Raw genomic sequence first — 17,094 nt, 5'->3', positions numbered from 1 at the left:
CAACAGATCAGGGCTTGATCCATCATTGTTTTTTAGCTCACTGCACCATCCCAGCTCAGAACCTGGCTACATGCAAATTAGTCTGTCCCTGTCCCAGTGCATCATGGGAACAGGGCAAACTAAACTACCAAGCCAATTCTTATACTGGGAAGGAAACAAGCTTCCGGGGACCGGTTTCTGGCATTACAGCCGTCTTCGGCCCGGCTTGCTTGAATCCTGATGGTGCAATGAGCAAGGGACTCACATCTGAGTATACCCTTCCACGCTTATGGTGGACAAAATGATTCAGAAAAGGGGCTGGTGATGGACAGAGTTTCTGAATTAAGCAGAATACTCCTACCCAGTCAACAGATCAGGGCTTGATCCAGCACCGTTTTTTAGCTCACTGCACCATCCCAGCTCAGAACCTGGCTGCATGCAAATTAGTCTGTCCCTGTCCCAGTGCATCATGGGAACAGGGCAAACCAAACTACCAAGCCAATTCTTATACTGGGAAGGAAACAAGCTTCCGGGGACCGGTTTCTGGCATTACAGCCGTCTTTGGCCCGGCTTGCTTGAATCCTGATGGTGCAATGAGCAAGGGACTCACATCTGAGTATACCCTTCCACGCTTATGGTGGACAAAATGATTCAGAAAAGGGGGTGGTGATGGACAGAGTTTCTGAATTAAGCAGAATACTCCTACCCAGTCAACAGATCAGGGCTTGATCCATCACCGTTTTTTAGCTCACTGCACCATCCCAGCTCAGAAGATGTTCTCTAAATGCCAGGCCTGCCCTTACCAATCACTAATGGCCAGGGCCACCCCCAGTCTAGGCCTCATGGTTAGTGTGGAGTGACGTGAGGGAGGAAGAGCTGGATCCAATGAAGAACCTCGCATGGTGCTGGTATAGGACAAAGGAAGATGCTTATTTGTGCCACACTGTGGTCGGTCATCTTAACCTTTCAGCTTAGGAATTGCTTCACTGGGTAACTGGGTAATTTGTCCTCACTCAAAAGTTTGCCTAAATGGTGCAGCCAGGATTTGAATTCACAGCTTTCTTCTTCTCAGGTTAACTCCATAAAACACAAAATCCATGGTGAACCTGGGTATACAAAAATGTATTAAACATGGAAACACTGCATTGTGCTGGAAAGAATAAAAAAGTATTATTTGATTGTGCACATAAAGTCTAATCAAACTAACTCATCTGTTTCTGTCTTGCAGAAAAAAACAATCGACTTTTACAGAAGAGAAGTAAGTACTGAAGAATGGTGATAAATGTGTGCCAGTTTAAGTGACATGACATGCAACATGCATCACACAGATTATATGTAGCAACAAGGGAATAAACGTTTGTAATTTTAAGGGTCCAAGAATAGTCACTTGAAAACCAGTTTTCTCACAAACAAGGCTCCCATTTAATTCATATTCAACCATTTTGCACTGTCTAAAGTGAAATGCAAAAACCTTGTCAGACTTGGGTACAATAAACCATCTCGAATGTCCTCGCAAGTACTAGAGGCATTCCTTCCAGTGCCCTTCATCTGCCCCCGCCCCCCCCCCCACCCCCAGTAATTCGGTGCACTCTCTTTTCAAGTTTTTGCCCACAGGAGCATCAGACAAGTAAATAAAACCGCTTTTTTGCTTCTGGACCTCTTACCCATATTTGCACCAAATCCAATTTTATTTGAAAAACAGGCTCTTAGAGATGCATCTTAACTTATAATATGAGGTACACGGTGAGGAGAAAGGAACTCTTTATGTGAAGGAGGCCTTCTACCACATCTATCTCACTTAATAAAACACATATGTTTCTGGGCAATGTATTACAATGTTTACATGATTTTATGTTCAACCCCAAATTGTTCCCAACCACAGAAAGCCTATTAAACAATTCTTTTAAATATATGCATTTTGCTCAGTTGTTGTTTATCTTAAATGCGATATGTTTTCACTAACTTACGCTAGGTTTTATCCTGTCCACTTTATTTGCAGCCTGACTAGGACACCTTGGTGTGGAGTTCACCTGTCTTCTCTACCCCTTTTTTTAGGTCTTGGTTTTACAGAGCAGCTGCCTATGCTGCTCTTTTGTTTAATAAATACTCACAGAGGGCTTTAGCTTCACCTACTTCAATCATTGTGTTTTTTGAACTAGTTCCTTTCATCCATTGGCTTGAGACTTTGTCAATCACATCTTGGCTTAACCCAGAGCAGCATCCTTCTCGTGCCTAATACTCTTGACGGTTTCGGTAGATCCTTCTGCCTCCAGTAGAACACATGCTTTGCAGCGCATGAAAGGCTGTTTTACATCTTCTTTGCTTCTGTCGCTCCTCATTATTAAGGCATGCGTGAATACACACTTATACATATCTGACTGTTCATGCATTAGCACATTAACCCCTGATTTATTGGCTTTGCCGGTGCTGGCTAGCTATCATGGTGAGGCTTGGGTAGCCACCACAAGCATTTGGAACCTGCTCGATCTACTTGGGGAGCGGTATGCTGTGCAGCAGAGCTTCCGGTGTGATACTCAGTGTCACTGACGCTGACGATTGCTATAGCTTTAACTACTGGGGACATTGCTGACCCTCTGCCCCGTTGGCTCTACGGCTAGCATAAGGGGTCCGGCCTCACCCACTCCCAAACACCCATCAGACACCTTTGAAGGGTAGACTGTCGAGCATGTTGCTAAGGACGTCAAGCCTTGAAAATCAGAACCAGTGTGTGAATGAAGGATTAATTGTGTTTCTCTTTCTTACCTAGATCATGTACTTCCAGCATTCCCTCATGCGCTCCACCGTGAAGTCCTCCGTCTCACTTGGAGGGTATTTATTTATTAATTTACTTAATTTATCATTTATGATTTCATTTACAGAGTTTGCCCATCAGGAATCCATGCACTGTGCGGTTTGGAGGCAGTATTTACACAAGATGAAAGACACATGATGTAGTAGATATGACACAGTCATGCACAGCTCGGAGGAGATAAAGTGTTTACTGAATACCTTTTTAGTGTGTAAGCACTACATGTCACACTAAGATGAAGGATTGTGTTCATTTATTTATATGCTACGCGAAGTCTTTGTTATACCAAAGAGGGGTTACAAAATACAAATATATAGTCACACATAGAATAATGGCCACTGTTTTAACTGTATAAGCATTATGAGTAACTACAAGGTGCATGCAAAGGTGGTATTTTGCATAAGAGCACTGGGCATATAGATTGAAACAAGAACTAAAAACATTCCACAATATTTTAGTATACCTTATAGGCAAATATTACCTTGGTTAAAGTGTAGGATATAATTCCTGCACCAGAAAGAACCAGTTATGAAATATGTCTTCCACTCTTGTCATGCCAAATTTACTTTGAAATCAGTTCTTCGATTCATGCAAGTAAATCGTATTATGTAAGGACACATAGCGCACATGTGCTAACCAAAGTTGGGTTATGTGAGTGGGATGTGAATAGTATCCAATAACATATGCACCGGTGTGCTTGCGGGATCTATAAATCACATATTAGCACACATCAATTATAACATCTATACTGAGACTTTGGGCCTGATTTGGATGTCAGCGAACAGGTTACTCCATCACAACGGTGACGGATATCCTGTCCGCCGAAATATAACTCCCATTAAATCCTATGAGATAAATATGGCGGAAGGGATATCCATAACCGTTGTGACAGAGTAAGCTCTCTGCCGACATCTAAATCAAGCCCTTTGACCACCTAGCTATATTAGCCAGTGGCTCAGTTGTTTGGGTGAGGGCATAGACTATACGAAAGTGTTGAAATCATTGGCCTTCAGCGATGAGCTGTTGGTCAAACAGGAATGCTTCGAACTCTTTTCTGGAGTGCTAGAGACTGGAGGCGACCGTCAGAGCAGATGGATGTGCGCTCCAGAATGTGGAAGTCCTCGCAGAGAAGGACTGAACTACAGTTTGTTGATTTATGCTGTTCGACATGCCACACAGAAGCAGATCTTTGTTGTTTGGTTCACGACTGTGATGTAAAACATCCGATACAGTGGCTTAATTTGGCAGGTATGTGGCGTGTTATGGCTGGCAACTTTTGATGAGGGCGCATGTTTCAATGCGGGGCTGACGCAACGAGATAAGGGAGGGCACCAATGACTCCTTGAGCGTACTGTAGGTGACCGGCCAGACTGCTGGAGGCCCTGGTCTGTGGCCCTCTGTGGGGACTGCTCACCACACTCCGGACCGATTACAAGTCAGGTGGAGTGGTCTCCAAGGTGGGATAATGTGCCGTAAGATCGCCTCTAAAATGCCATGCCTACAGGCACTGCCTGAGCCCCCACAGGATGGTGGAGCTAGGCTCAATCTGATCTCACTTCCTGCATTGGGTGTCGAACAAGGGAAAAATCTGCACTTGTGACATGTATCTGATGTTTTTTGTTGTCTTTTTCCAGTGTATTAAAGTACAGTGAGCAGTACTACGGCCACGACCCCATTATGTCGGGGTGCCTCCCCAGCAACCCCTGGATCACCGATGACTGCATGTTCTGGGAGCTCAACGCCAAGCTGTGAGTAAAGTCATAGGAACAACTAATTCCTGCATGTGCACAGGAACGACATCTGAATTAAACTCAGCAACAAGCCCAGAGTCAGTCACTTTCCTTTCCGTATTCATGTTTGAATCTACTCTCTTCCTTAGGTTTTCTCATGTATTTTTACCAGTTGCATAGGATACAGTAGGTCATAGAGGGCCGGATCAATGCCATGTATTCTAGGTATCAGCATAAGATACATTCAGATACACTGAATCTAAGTAAAAACTATTTACATATTTAACTTGAAATTCTGACATGGTCCTAACTGTTCTGGTTTAGCTCTAGCTAGCCCTAGTTTAAAGCACGATTTTTCATTGTAAGTGGCTTTTTACAATTCGTGTTCACATATATAACATTAAATCTGTTCTTACCAGTGATGTCACACTTCTCTTGCAGCATAACCCCATGCTATGTGATAATTTAGAAGCGATGTTATACCAGGAAATGATGTAAACTATTATTTGGGAAAGGAGAATCCCACAGTGCACTAATTGGTAATGCTTTTAAAAATACTAAGATAAAACAGAACATTCTTAAACTCGAAGACACATGTACACATAGAGTAAAAATATACATTCTAGTTAATCTGAACTACTCGTGCACTTTCTCACATTTGATCCTGGGGTACGTATCCCCTCTTTAACTACCACCCCCTCTTTAAATACACAATAAGTGTGGAATCAGACATGGGTACACACTTGCTTGTTTGATGCACTGCACACAATATGGCCTTTAATATAAAAGTGTATTGTACTGAGGAATCTAATTTCATAGATGAATGTTCCACTGAAAGCAATTACAGTGACAACGTTTGATATTTCTTGTTAATGTTGTGAAATAAGCAAATAACTTTAAATTTGACAGAAGCCTGAGGAACTGGAAAAAAGCAGCAGCTCTACAAGCTTGGGCAATTAAAAAATGGACATAGGTTGAGGAGGCACAGAACGATACAGTTTGAATTGAGACATAGCACATATATTCTCTGCACAAGTGTGCATGCATGTGTTGGCATTAAAGCCAGGCCATTTGATTTTGTCAGTGCTGATTGTCAATGTGTTTGTACTCTCTTTATTTGCATGTTCAGTTTAACATGGCAAGAGTGCACTAATGTCAGGATTTTGAAGGATTAAAGAAGTGGTCTGACCAATGCAAAAAGAAGGGGTTAGAGATTTGTCTATGGCGTTTCTCTATGAAAATCAGGTCCTTCGTGGAGCCCATATGGTGGCTGGGAAGGGTAAGTTCATCCTGCCTGGTAGGACAGATTAGAATAAATATGTGTGAGTGTCTTTGTCTTTTTCTAGTGGAGTTTGAAAAATCCCAAGAATATTTGGTTTGAAGATGAGGTGAGTTGATCAAAGCTATAATTAATAAAACCATCAATGAAGCACTTTTATTGTCAGATGTGTTCAGTCTCAGTGGATTAGAATTTGAGTTTTTACTCGGCATTTTGACAGAATATCAGAAACAGAAATAATGTAGACCAAAGTATTATGTCAATAACATTAAGGACACAATTATCGTGATGGCAAGTTTCTATAGGTAAGCAAAGTTATATTATATATAACTCCACATATATGTACCTTGACGATATATCATCAAGGTACATAGATGTAGGGTTCTGAATAACCTATTTTCACTTACCTTCTCAATAGTTGATTTGTATGTCTTGTAGCGCACCAGGGCCAGACTGTGAACACAAACCAGACCTGGCAGTTCAGCTGGACCGGCCTGGGTGGGTGCTAGTGAGAAGAAGAGCTGACTTTTTTTCCTTTTTTTTAGTTTAAACATAGAAACTTTATTTTGGAAAAGATACAACGTAATATGATAGTTCAATAAAGTAACATAAATGTAAACAGAATAGTTGCATATAGAGGGAGAAGGTAATGTAACTCCGGAGGGGGGAGAGGAAAAAGGTATAACTATGTTTATGATAAAAAGAACAATATAAAAGTACGAGGGCTTAATACAGTATAAAAAGATATCAACATTTTAAAGAATAATAGCTGGAGTATAACATTTAAAGGAAAAGGAAAAATAGAATTTATGGGTTTGAAAAACACATATATAGATAAAAGGCTAATAAAAACAATTCATGGTGGTTTGGGAACCTCTTCCAATAAGGGGTGATGACGGGCACATTTTTGTGCTGAAATATCTATGAAAGTGGTTAGAGGGGACCATATAAGTTGTCTTTTCAGGAGTAAAGATAAAGGGGAAACATATGCACGATCAAGTCGATGATTTTAGCAAACACTATACCACCAAGCTTGAAAGGAAAGTTGTATAGCTTGTTTCCAATTTTTCGTTATTTTCTGGAAGGCAATTGCAATCAATAAATCTACAATATCTATGTTAGAGGTAAAATCATGCCAATGGCCAGACAGGGAACCAAGGAAAATATCTACAGGTGAACAAGGGAAACAACATTGTTTGTCCTCTGTTTTTCGCTGGCTCGCTCAGGCGCAGCTAAAGTGTAATGAAGAAAAGCCTGACGTCCTCTTGTACGGCGTTTTTCCTGCTAACTTCAGAGAGAGGTTATGGCCCCCGGCTTCCTCTTGCCTAGTGCAATGGGTAATGCTGCTAAAAATCTGGGGGTTTGGTTCAATGTAATGTAATGTAATGTAATGGTGTCTTGTAAAGTGCATGTATCACCCCGCCATGGGGTTTCTCAGCGCTGTAGACCGCTGGGGAATCCGTCCTGGCTTTCCCTGTGAGATGATCCCTGCTGGGTATCTCCAAGGTGAAACCAGGCATCCCCGGTGTATGTGGGGGGTCGTTGTGGAGATAAGGCAAGCTAATGCCCAGAGTTGCTGAGTGTGATCCCTGGTTAGAGTAGACACCGAGGCGAGAATTATCGAGTCTGCTGACCCTGGTCCACGACCCTGCCGCGTCAGGAATTGAACCCTGGTCCCGGGCCGCTCTCTGCTTCCGGGTCTGCCGCCTCTAACCAGTGAGCCACACCACTGCACTCCACTCCAGATCCTGTCCATTTCAACCCAGGGCAAGAAGCTGGTTGGGACCTGCTTTGGCACTCTGAAAGCTCCGAGGAAGTTTCTTCCTCTCCTTCCAAATCCTGCTAATGAAAAGGTTGTTCGCACCCCCTGATCTTGTCCCGCCTGGACTATGCCAATGCACTGTATGAAGGCTTGACCGGCTCCCTCTTGAGTAAATGACAGGTTGTCCAAAATTCGGCTGCCAGGCTGTTACTGGGGTTATCTAGCAGGTGTAGTGTGCGAGCTCATTTGAACTCCTTGCACTGGCTCCCGGTGGAGTCACGAATAAAATATAAGACTTTGGCTATTGCCTATAGGGCTCTTCATGGTTCAGGTCCTGCCTACCTACAGAAGAGGTTTGCTTTTTACAATCCAGTGAGACAGTTGCGGTCCTCTTCCCAACTTCTGGTGCAGACCCCTAGGTTCAAACGTCAAAGGCTCGGTGGGAGTTCCTTTGTGTGGAAAGCTGCTTTGGCATGGAATGCTTTATCCTTGGCGCTGCACAGCATTCAAGATCTTGCAATTTAAAAAAAAAGTTAAAAACCTTTCTTTTTTAGCAGTTGCCCTGGTTTATGTCTCCTTTTCCCAAGTACGCACCAGGACACTCTCTCGAGTATCCGTGCACGAAATAAATTCACATAACACAACATGGTGGAGTGGTGTGGCTCACTGGTTAGAGGCAGCAGACCCGGAAGCAGAAGTCGGCCCGGGACCAGGGTTCAATTCCCGACGCGGCAGGGTCGTGGACCAAGGTCAGCGGACTCGATAATTTTCGCCTTGGTGGCTACTCTAACCAGGGGTCCCACTCGCCAACTCTGGGCATTAGCTTGCTAATCTCCACAACGGCCCCATCAGCGCCGGGGATGCCTGGCTCCACCTTGGGGACTCCCAGAAGGGACCATCCCACAGGGAAAGCCAGGGAGGGTTCCCCAGCAGTATACAGCGCCAGGACGCCGGCTGGCAACAGTGCGCTTTACAAGTAATACATTACATTACATAACAGTATGGAAAATAATATTAATCTGAGACCAAATCTTCAACCAAAATTGATGAGTAGAGGGACAGGAAAATAATATGTGATATAAATTAGCATGTTGGACATTACATTACCAGCAGTTTGGGGAGGGAGTATAATTAAACGTATTTAAGGACGTTGAAGTAAACAAGAGTTGGTTGTAAATAGAGAAAAGTGTTTGTGTTGTGCTTGCTGACCTAGAAGTGTTACGGAGTTTTGACCATAATTTATCCCAAAAAGTAACAGACCATGATGTATGGAATTCATGTTCCCATTGGAGTTCTATGTTAGTTTTATCTATATATTCGGGAAGTGTGATAAGTGATTTATTTATAGATGAGGCACTAGGTTGAGTACTCAAAATTGGAAGTATATTACGGTGAGAAGAAGTGGAAGGTGGAATAGAGGATATTGACAAAAGGGATGAGGAGATGTTTCATGTTAATTTATTACATTTGGTGGAGAAATTATTTGGTAATTTATAAAGAGTTTGTTCTTTGGAAAAAGTAAGGAGAGTATCATCAGAAAACAGTTGATGGATCTAAAGTAACCCTTAATCTCGCTAAGTTTTCCAAAAGTATGGATTTGTTGTTTATTTTAATAAAGTGATTATGCCAAATGGAGGAATTGAGAAATTGATCTTTGGAGGAAAGATGAGAGATGAGATAGGAATGAAATAGTCTATAGGTCATTTTATATATAGAAGAGGATAAAAAACACGTTTGTGAGTAAATGTAAAAGCTTCTGTAAAAGAGAATAAGAAAGAACGTTCTATATCTCTCCATAGTGGAAAAGAAACATAAGTGGATTGGTTTAATGATTTAGCAAGCTGCTTAAGAAGAAAATCATTATGGTAAAATTGGGAGTCAGGAAAGTTAACACCACCTTGTGATTTGGGGCATTTGAGTATGGCCAGGGATAAGCGTGCTTTATCTTTATTCCATGAAAAAAGTAGTTAAAATAGAGTAAATGTTTTTGAAAAATAGGATGGAAAGCTGAGAAGGGTAGCAGAAATCATAAAAAAAGATGATGGGAGCAAGCATCATTTTAATTGTATCAAGTCTGCCCCACCAGGAAGGATACAGAGGACGCCATTTAGAGATAGATGTGGATAATGTAGGCAATACATGAGTCATATTTAGAGATAACGTCTGCTTAATAGAAGGGGCAAACCTAAATATTTAATCTTTTGGGGATTCCATGAGAGATCAGCAAGGACAAAATCTTGTTTAAAACATAAAATATTATGAGGAAGAATTTCGCATTTATCATGATTTAATGTATAGACAAAAATGGAAGAGAAGGTTTCAACCTCTGCAATAAATGCAGACATAGAGTGTCCTGGTTTAGAGATATATAATAAAGTATAATCTTCATAAACACTCATTTTAACATGGAAATTATCATGTTGGAAGCCATATATGCTAGAGTGGAGTGCTGCCGTTTTAACACTGCTGTCAACCACTTTAGCACTGCTGCTGCTTTTAACCGCATGCGCGCTAGCGGGTTTTCCCGCTGCGCACTGAAGATTCGAAAATTGCGCGTTACGTGACAAAGCCAGCTCGTCATGCACGGAGCGCAGGTAACGCCCATGACGAGCTGGCTTTGTCACCAGCATCGAAGGGGTTAATACAAGAAGTCTATATTGCAGCACTGCTGCAGAACTGCCCCCCCGTAACAAAACCATCCGCCACTGCTCGAAAACCAGCCCCCACCCTTCCGGCCCACCGGGAAAAGGCTGGTGCCCGCTGTGGCCAGTCCGTCTCTGTAGCACACCACAACAAAGTTAAAGCTTGTTACTTATGTACCTAGTGCTAAGGCTGCAGGACGCCTTCTTAATAAGCCACCACTATGCCGAAAGGGTACCAAAACATGACACTTCCAAGGGTTGAATAAATGTGCAATGAAGGAGAAAGTCTTGACTTCTCGATAGTCGCCTACTCCCTCATTAATGCTGTAGACTAATATATGAGACCAGAATCTGCTTTTTAAAAGGGTATGTGTTTTTTCTACCGGAAAAAGGTCCCTAGATTCCATGGAAACTTTCTAACTCTAATATATAATTTTCTGTTTACCTGCTTCTTACATGCATTACTTTTTTACAGCTCTAGAATACAAGTTGAGTTTTATTTAAATCTCTGTTCTCTTGATGCAGTCAGCCATCTTGATAAGGCAACCACACTGAGACTGAATATCCCTCTGCATAACAGTGGGAGGCAGAGACAGGGAATTGCACATTCTTTTCAAACTTTGGCTCTGACTGTAAATGTAGCACACATAGTGAAGAGTAGATGATTGTGGCAGTGAAATAATCTTCTTGCAATTCGCTTTCAGTGTGGAAGTTCCAACCAAGCTGCGCGTGGAACGCTGGGCCTTCAACTTCAGCGAGCTGATCCGAGATCCGAAGGGAAGGCAGAGTTTCCAACTCTTCCTCAAGAAAGAGTTCAGTGGTGGGTTGGCCTATTTCAGGATAATTGAGTAGCTCACTGTGAAAACATGTTTAGAGTGTGCATGGGCTGGAGAAAGAGACTATTGAAAAGAGACTGCCCTCAGACCACAGAACCCTCTGTAGGTTAATTTTTTACTTGGGATAACGCCTCACCCCCAAAAGGATATTGCAAGTGGCAGAGGAGTACCTGAGAAAATTGACCATTCAATAACCCAAGTCTACTTGACAGTTGCCTTTAAAGTTCATGTTCTTCGAGAAGACTTGCAGTTTCCCTTTCATTGAACTTATTCCACAAACAGTCATAGCAGCCAGAGGCTCCCATGCTGTGTGTAATACTTTTTGTTCATCTTTCACATTAAAACTGAGAGAACTAGATGTAAAGAGGTTTAGACCCACGCTATCTATGAGATATTTAAAACCACAAGGTCCTCTCTTTACATCAAAATAAACATTCAGTTAACATTACCTATAACCCCATTCAATTCCTCAGTCTTGAAAAATTCCTCTGTGTTGAAACATGTCATCTGTAGAAGCTGTTTTACTGTTAGCTGCAGTAGCTGCTGTACTATATGTTTTTATTAAATTTCGGATGTTGACATATCTATCATACGTGTGTCTGACTGAATTTCACCATCTTATCAACGTAAATTGTCGTGCTAATTTCAGTTGTGTAATTTAAATGTTTGTATCCATAAACATTTTATTGGATTACCTCATATATATTGGAACTATTCCTACTACATAATATTGTAATGATATTTACTGTTCAATGCGCTCCCAACAAACTTTATTCATGTTATGGGAAGTGGTCCTTTTCCTTCCCGTTAGAAGCACTCTCTGGTAGCAAAGTGTAGTCTGGTGTTGTACCCAGTATATTATAATTGCTCTTATTTACATCTATAGAGTGGACTTACATTTAGCCATACTAACGTGTACTGTGCGACTGATATATACCACCACTACCTTTGTGAAATTGACTACCCCAGAACCCACTCGTATATGGGCTGGAAGTAAGTAAATATAAAGAGCTTTCAAAATTGTAGTGCCAGAATCAAATATTCATTGGCAAAGCCAATAAGTCTGATGTCTGACGTCTGCCAGCCTTTTGGAAATTCTATTTTTGTTTGTCATGGTTTTTGCAAAACATTATTGTTAAGGAAGACCCTGAGGGGCCCCTTAGGATGGCGGGCGGATTGCCCCTGCCAGGCTGGCGGTAGCCACCGCCAGCCTGGCGGGGGCAATCCGCCCGCCATCCGCACCTAAATTCCCCCGCCATATTAGGATGGCGGGGGGACCGCGGCGGACGGAAAACATTTAATATAGTGGCGGTGTCTATTAGACACCGCCTGCCATATTATGATGGGCTTGGTTAGATACCTTTCCGTGGCGGCATGCGGTCTTCACTCTGGGGGGCCCCTGTGGGCCCCCAGAGTGAAGGAGAGGTGGGGTTGTGCACACGGGGGTACCTGTGGTACCCCCCAGGCATTTGCATACGCGAAGCAGCAGGCACCGCGCGGTGCCTCCCGCTTCGTGTATGCAAATGCATACATGCATTTTTAACATTGTGGCGGGCGGTGCAGAGAGCACCATCCGCCACAATGTTAAAAATGAGGGATGCACCCGCCACTGTGGCGGGCGCATCATAATGCCCACCGCGGGACCCCCGCCCTTATGGCGGGTGGTCCCAATCCCCGTGAGTATGGCGGGCAGGCAAAGTCCGCCCGCCATCCTAATGACCTCCTTAATGTCCGTTATTTTGATAAACAAAAGAAAAAACATTGACTAAAGACAGAAATGTATTTTGGTCTCAAGAAGCACCCATTACCATAGTACTCCCTGTCACTGAAGGGAACTACTTTGTGTGAGGATGTGCTCAATGTGAAAGGGCATCGTGCGTAACTCCTAGTGAAGTCAGCTGATGGCTGAAGTAGGCTGATGTTTTGCCCCTTGATTTATTCTTGAGGGGGTTGGAGAAAACATTTTGAAAGGTACACACATGGACGAATGAAGTGTGGCATAATACCCCTGTAAGTAACTATATCTTACAAATAATTTTTGTAAAATCTAAAGGTCTTGGTTAAAATAGACCTAAAAAGCCAATTGTTCTGCCAGCCACTTGCATTAAAGGAAGAAAGAAAGAAAGAAAGAAACAAACAAACAAACAAAGAAACAAAGAAACAAAGAAACAAACAAACAAACAAACAAAGAAACAAACAAACAAACAAAGAAAGAAAAAAAAAGAAAGAATGAATGTAGGACGAAGGAAATAAAAAGGAAGGAAAGATGGAAACATAAAAGGAAGGAAAGATGGAAAGAAAGAGGGGAAAAAGGAAAGAATAAAAGAAAGAAGGATAGAAAAAAGAAAGAAAAAAAGAAAGAAAGAAAGAAAGAAAGAAAGAAAGAAAGAAAGAAAGAAAGAGAAAGGAAAGCAAGAAGGAATGAAAGACGGAAACGTGAAAGAAAGTAGTAAAGAAGGAAAGCAAGAAAGAATGAAAGAAAGGATGGAAAGATGAAAAGAAGGAAGGAAAGAAAGAAAGAAGAAAGTAAAGAAAGATGGAACAAAAGAAAAATACAGAAGGAAGAAAGAAAGAAAGAAAGAAGGAAAGAAAGAAGGAAAGAAAGAAAGAAAGAAAGAAAGAAAGAAAGAAAGAAAGAAAGAAAGAAAGAAAATGGAAAGAAGAAAAGGAAGAAGGTAAGATGAAGGTCACAGAGAAGGAAACTCTGAGGTGGCAGTAATGGGGTACGTTACTAACTGTATTTTGCATCCGGACACGTTAGGCCTGATTCACAAAGGCAATCTGGGGCAAAAGTCTAACTTTACGACTTTTGGTATTCATAGAGGTAATTTACGAGTCGTATCTTTACGTCCGCAGTCAGGCCGGTTTCTCCATTAATTACACTTCATTCGACCTGAGCCAGAGATGCTGTCCCGAGCCAGAGAGTGCTGCTTGAGCCGGAGACTTTGGCCCGACTGCAGACCTACTTAATAAAAATACTATTTTAGCTCTCTCACATTCATACCAATCTACACTTTATAGGCCATTCACTTAGACCCACACTTCAAATATGGCATAAATCAAAAGATATCAGGCAAAGAGCCCCCTTGTGGGTGCTCATCGGGCATTGCAGCGCCTGCCTGATGAGGCACATTCCCTATGATGAAGCTTGACACCCATCTGGGTGTGTGAGGGCTCTTGCTCCTGAGCAAGCAGATGCCCCTCATCTGATTGTCAGTTCTTAACACTGACCTGCCTCCTTTCCATACCTTTCCTTAGGAACTGCTTACTGCCCTATTGATACTCTAAAACTGCCAGACAGAAAGATAGCAAGAAAGAAGATAGATAGATACTTTTATTGCACAATTAATTAAAACCATTGCAATGAGGCCACATATAAATACACAGTATAAAATTGTGTTCCCTTATTGTACAAGATAAAAAGACAGGTTGTTTCAATCAATTATGCAAAAGATAAGAAAACGGAACCCCTTTTTTGGATTCTATAAACATAAAAACCTTAAAAGGAGTACATAAAATGGCCCAACTATACAGGTTAAAGTTCTATACGATGGGGGAGTCCAGAGTAGCCCTTATTGCCATCAAATATTTCAGGAACCGGGACGCCAGCTGATTCAGCTTTCATGCACTCAACTAAAGCGGCGTGACATGTTTGTATATTTAAAATATGCCAAATAGGGCGGAGCCAGTATATTCTCAGTAGAAGCTGTTCTACGCAGATGCAAAATATGTGAATTAGTGATTCCTCTGCTGCTCCGCAAGCTCAGTAGTTGGTAACTACAAATTCTTTATACCCTTGCCCGTATTTGCATGCCAACATTGTGATCAGACCGAACCACAATCTCATTAGTTGTCGCTTCAGCATTGGTTTCAAAGGAGAAGATAGAAAATATGGCAAGGACACGTTGACATAGAGGGTCGAGGCCCAGCTCCCATGCTTTTTTATTGTTTGCATATCACAGACGGCAGACAGTAGCTTTGCCTGTTTTGTTAAAAGTCTTGAAGCCACTGGTGTGGATTTTGAGGCTGACCTTATTTCCTTCGCATCCAATGCCTCAACACAATGGGCTAGATATTCGCACCATGTGGACCCTGGGGTATTTATCATTGTCCAGATATGTTGTTTCAAGGTGTTTTCCCGAGCTTGTTTAGCCTTTAGACAATATGCAATAAATCACGCCTTCAGGATCCATTTTTGGGAAGAGAGATTGAATTCTCTCCGAATTTGAGCATGAGCAGTGGCAGTCGGCAAGGAAAAAACTTTACGAAAACAGGCCAACTGTGCTCTATCCAACCATATAGTCATCTTGTCTTTGAAGGCTACTGCTCCCTGGGCTACTGATGGTAGAAATGTTGCCCCCATTAATCGGATTAGGGGAGTAAGACCAAAGGAGCTCATGGCTTTCCTTTCTCTACAAAAAATGCCTTCCAAAGATTAAGCTGTACCTTGATTTCAGTAATGCGAGCAGCGGTCCATCCCTTTTGATCGATCCACACACCTAAATACTTAATGCACTTTAAAGCCCATTCACTTAGACCCACACTTCAAATACGGCATGAATCAAAAGATCTCGGGCAAAGAGCCTCCTTGTGGGTGCTCATTGGGCATTGCAGCGCCTGCCTGACGAGGCACATGTCCTATGATGAAGCTTGACACCCATCTGGGTGTGAATTGAAATGAATAGGAAGCTTATAAAGCGCGAACTGTCACTCTGAAAGGAGCATCCTGTCGCTATCCAGTTAAGGTCATGCAGGATAGATAGAGGCGGAACCTATATAAGAGAGTGACAGACTTCATCTGGTATTTCAAAGATTCAGGTCTTTGAAGCCTTCCTGAACTGTTTTTCTGTTTCTAGGAATCTCAATTTATCTGGCATAGGGTTCCATGTTTTGGTTCCTTGCACTGTTACTGGTTTCTCTCCCCTGGTTTTATATCTGAAGCAGGGGGTTTTAAGAAGAAGGGCTGTGAGGGCTATCACTCCTGAGCAAGCCGATGCCCCTCATCTGATTCTCAGTTTTTAACACTGACCTGCCTCCTTTCCATACCTTTCCTTAGGAACTGCATACTGTCCTATTGCTACTCTAAAACTTCCAGACAGAAAGAAAGCATGAAAAAAGGAAAGAGACAAAGCAAGAAGTGTTGCAGGGATTCTGTTCTGGAACAGAACTATGCTTTGGACCATAGAACATGAGCAAGTAGGAACTGAGTCATCATACCACTTAAGTATCTATGCGCCCAAGTCTGACTAATTATAGTGCATCACTTGCCCTCCTAACCTTACCAGAGAGACGAGTGAATTGGCACCCCAGAACAAACCCTTTCAACCCTCTCAGGAATCGGGGTAACAGGACATACCATTTCACTCTCTCACTCGTACTTGTCCACAATAAGATAAACCAAAGACATGAAAGAAGTTTAGCATATTTATTTAAACTAACTTGCTCTAAAATGCAGTATTTGCACCACAATTAGAAAACAAATGCATATCAAAAACATTGCTACCATGGTTAACAATCCATATACCATGAAAAGCCCTGTCATATTATATGACAGATTAGCCTAACCCCACACTTCCCTCATGAAGCTAAATGATTATGTATCAAAGATCTCTGGGATTGATGGAAGACCCCATACGTTTGCAGACATAGATGGACGTTCGACATCTCAGCTGATGCAGCTGTCTTGTCTCAGCACCTTCGCTCAGTGTCTGTTTTTAGAAGACCTGTCCTCAGTTATATCACAAGACATGTTTTCTCACACACAGAGCTGCACTCTCATATGATGTCTTGGTGCTAGTGCCTGACGAGAGAAAATAAAAAGAGGGATTGTTTGACCTTGTCTGTGGTGTTCAGACTAAATCTCAGGAAAGAACAGAACACAAAAACATATGCAGGTTCTGTGTGAAAATACAGTGTGGCACAAAAGTAAATGTGTTTATATAGTAACGTGTGCAGAAAAATGAGGCTTACAATGTGCAAAACTAGGCTAACATAGGCAAAGTAACAATGGGCAATGCAGGAAACCCACAACAGAAGGAGGATGGAAAGAAACAAAGA

At 42.1% G+C, this 17,094-nt stretch overlaps 1 protein-coding gene across 1 annotated transcript in view; it reads left to right on the top strand.

The window, feature by feature from the left end:
• The window catches only part of RGS9 (regulator of G protein signaling 9), a 956,925-nt gene that overhangs the window by 617,496 nt on the left and 322,335 nt on the right, over positions 1-17,094 (top strand). Inside the window, exons 10-13 of the mRNA XM_086930945.1 lie at positions 1,208-1,237; positions 2,747-2,808; positions 4,423-4,536; positions 10,906-11,021. Coding sequence (XP_086787071.1) covers positions 1,208-1,237; positions 2,747-2,808; positions 4,423-4,536; positions 10,906-11,021 — 322 coding nt within the window. The remainder of the gene's footprint in view (positions 1-1,207; positions 1,238-2,746; positions 2,809-4,422; positions 4,537-10,905; positions 11,022-17,094) is intronic.

This window comes from Lissotriton vulgaris, chromosome 7 (genome assembly GCF_964263255.1).
Source record: "Lissotriton vulgaris chromosome 7, aLisVul1.2, whole genome shotgun sequence".
NCBI lineage: Eukaryota > Metazoa > Chordata > Amphibia > Caudata > Salamandridae > Lissotriton > Lissotriton vulgaris.
Note: the sequence above shows the minus strand (reverse complement) of the source record. Positions and strands in the feature narration are given on the sequence as shown.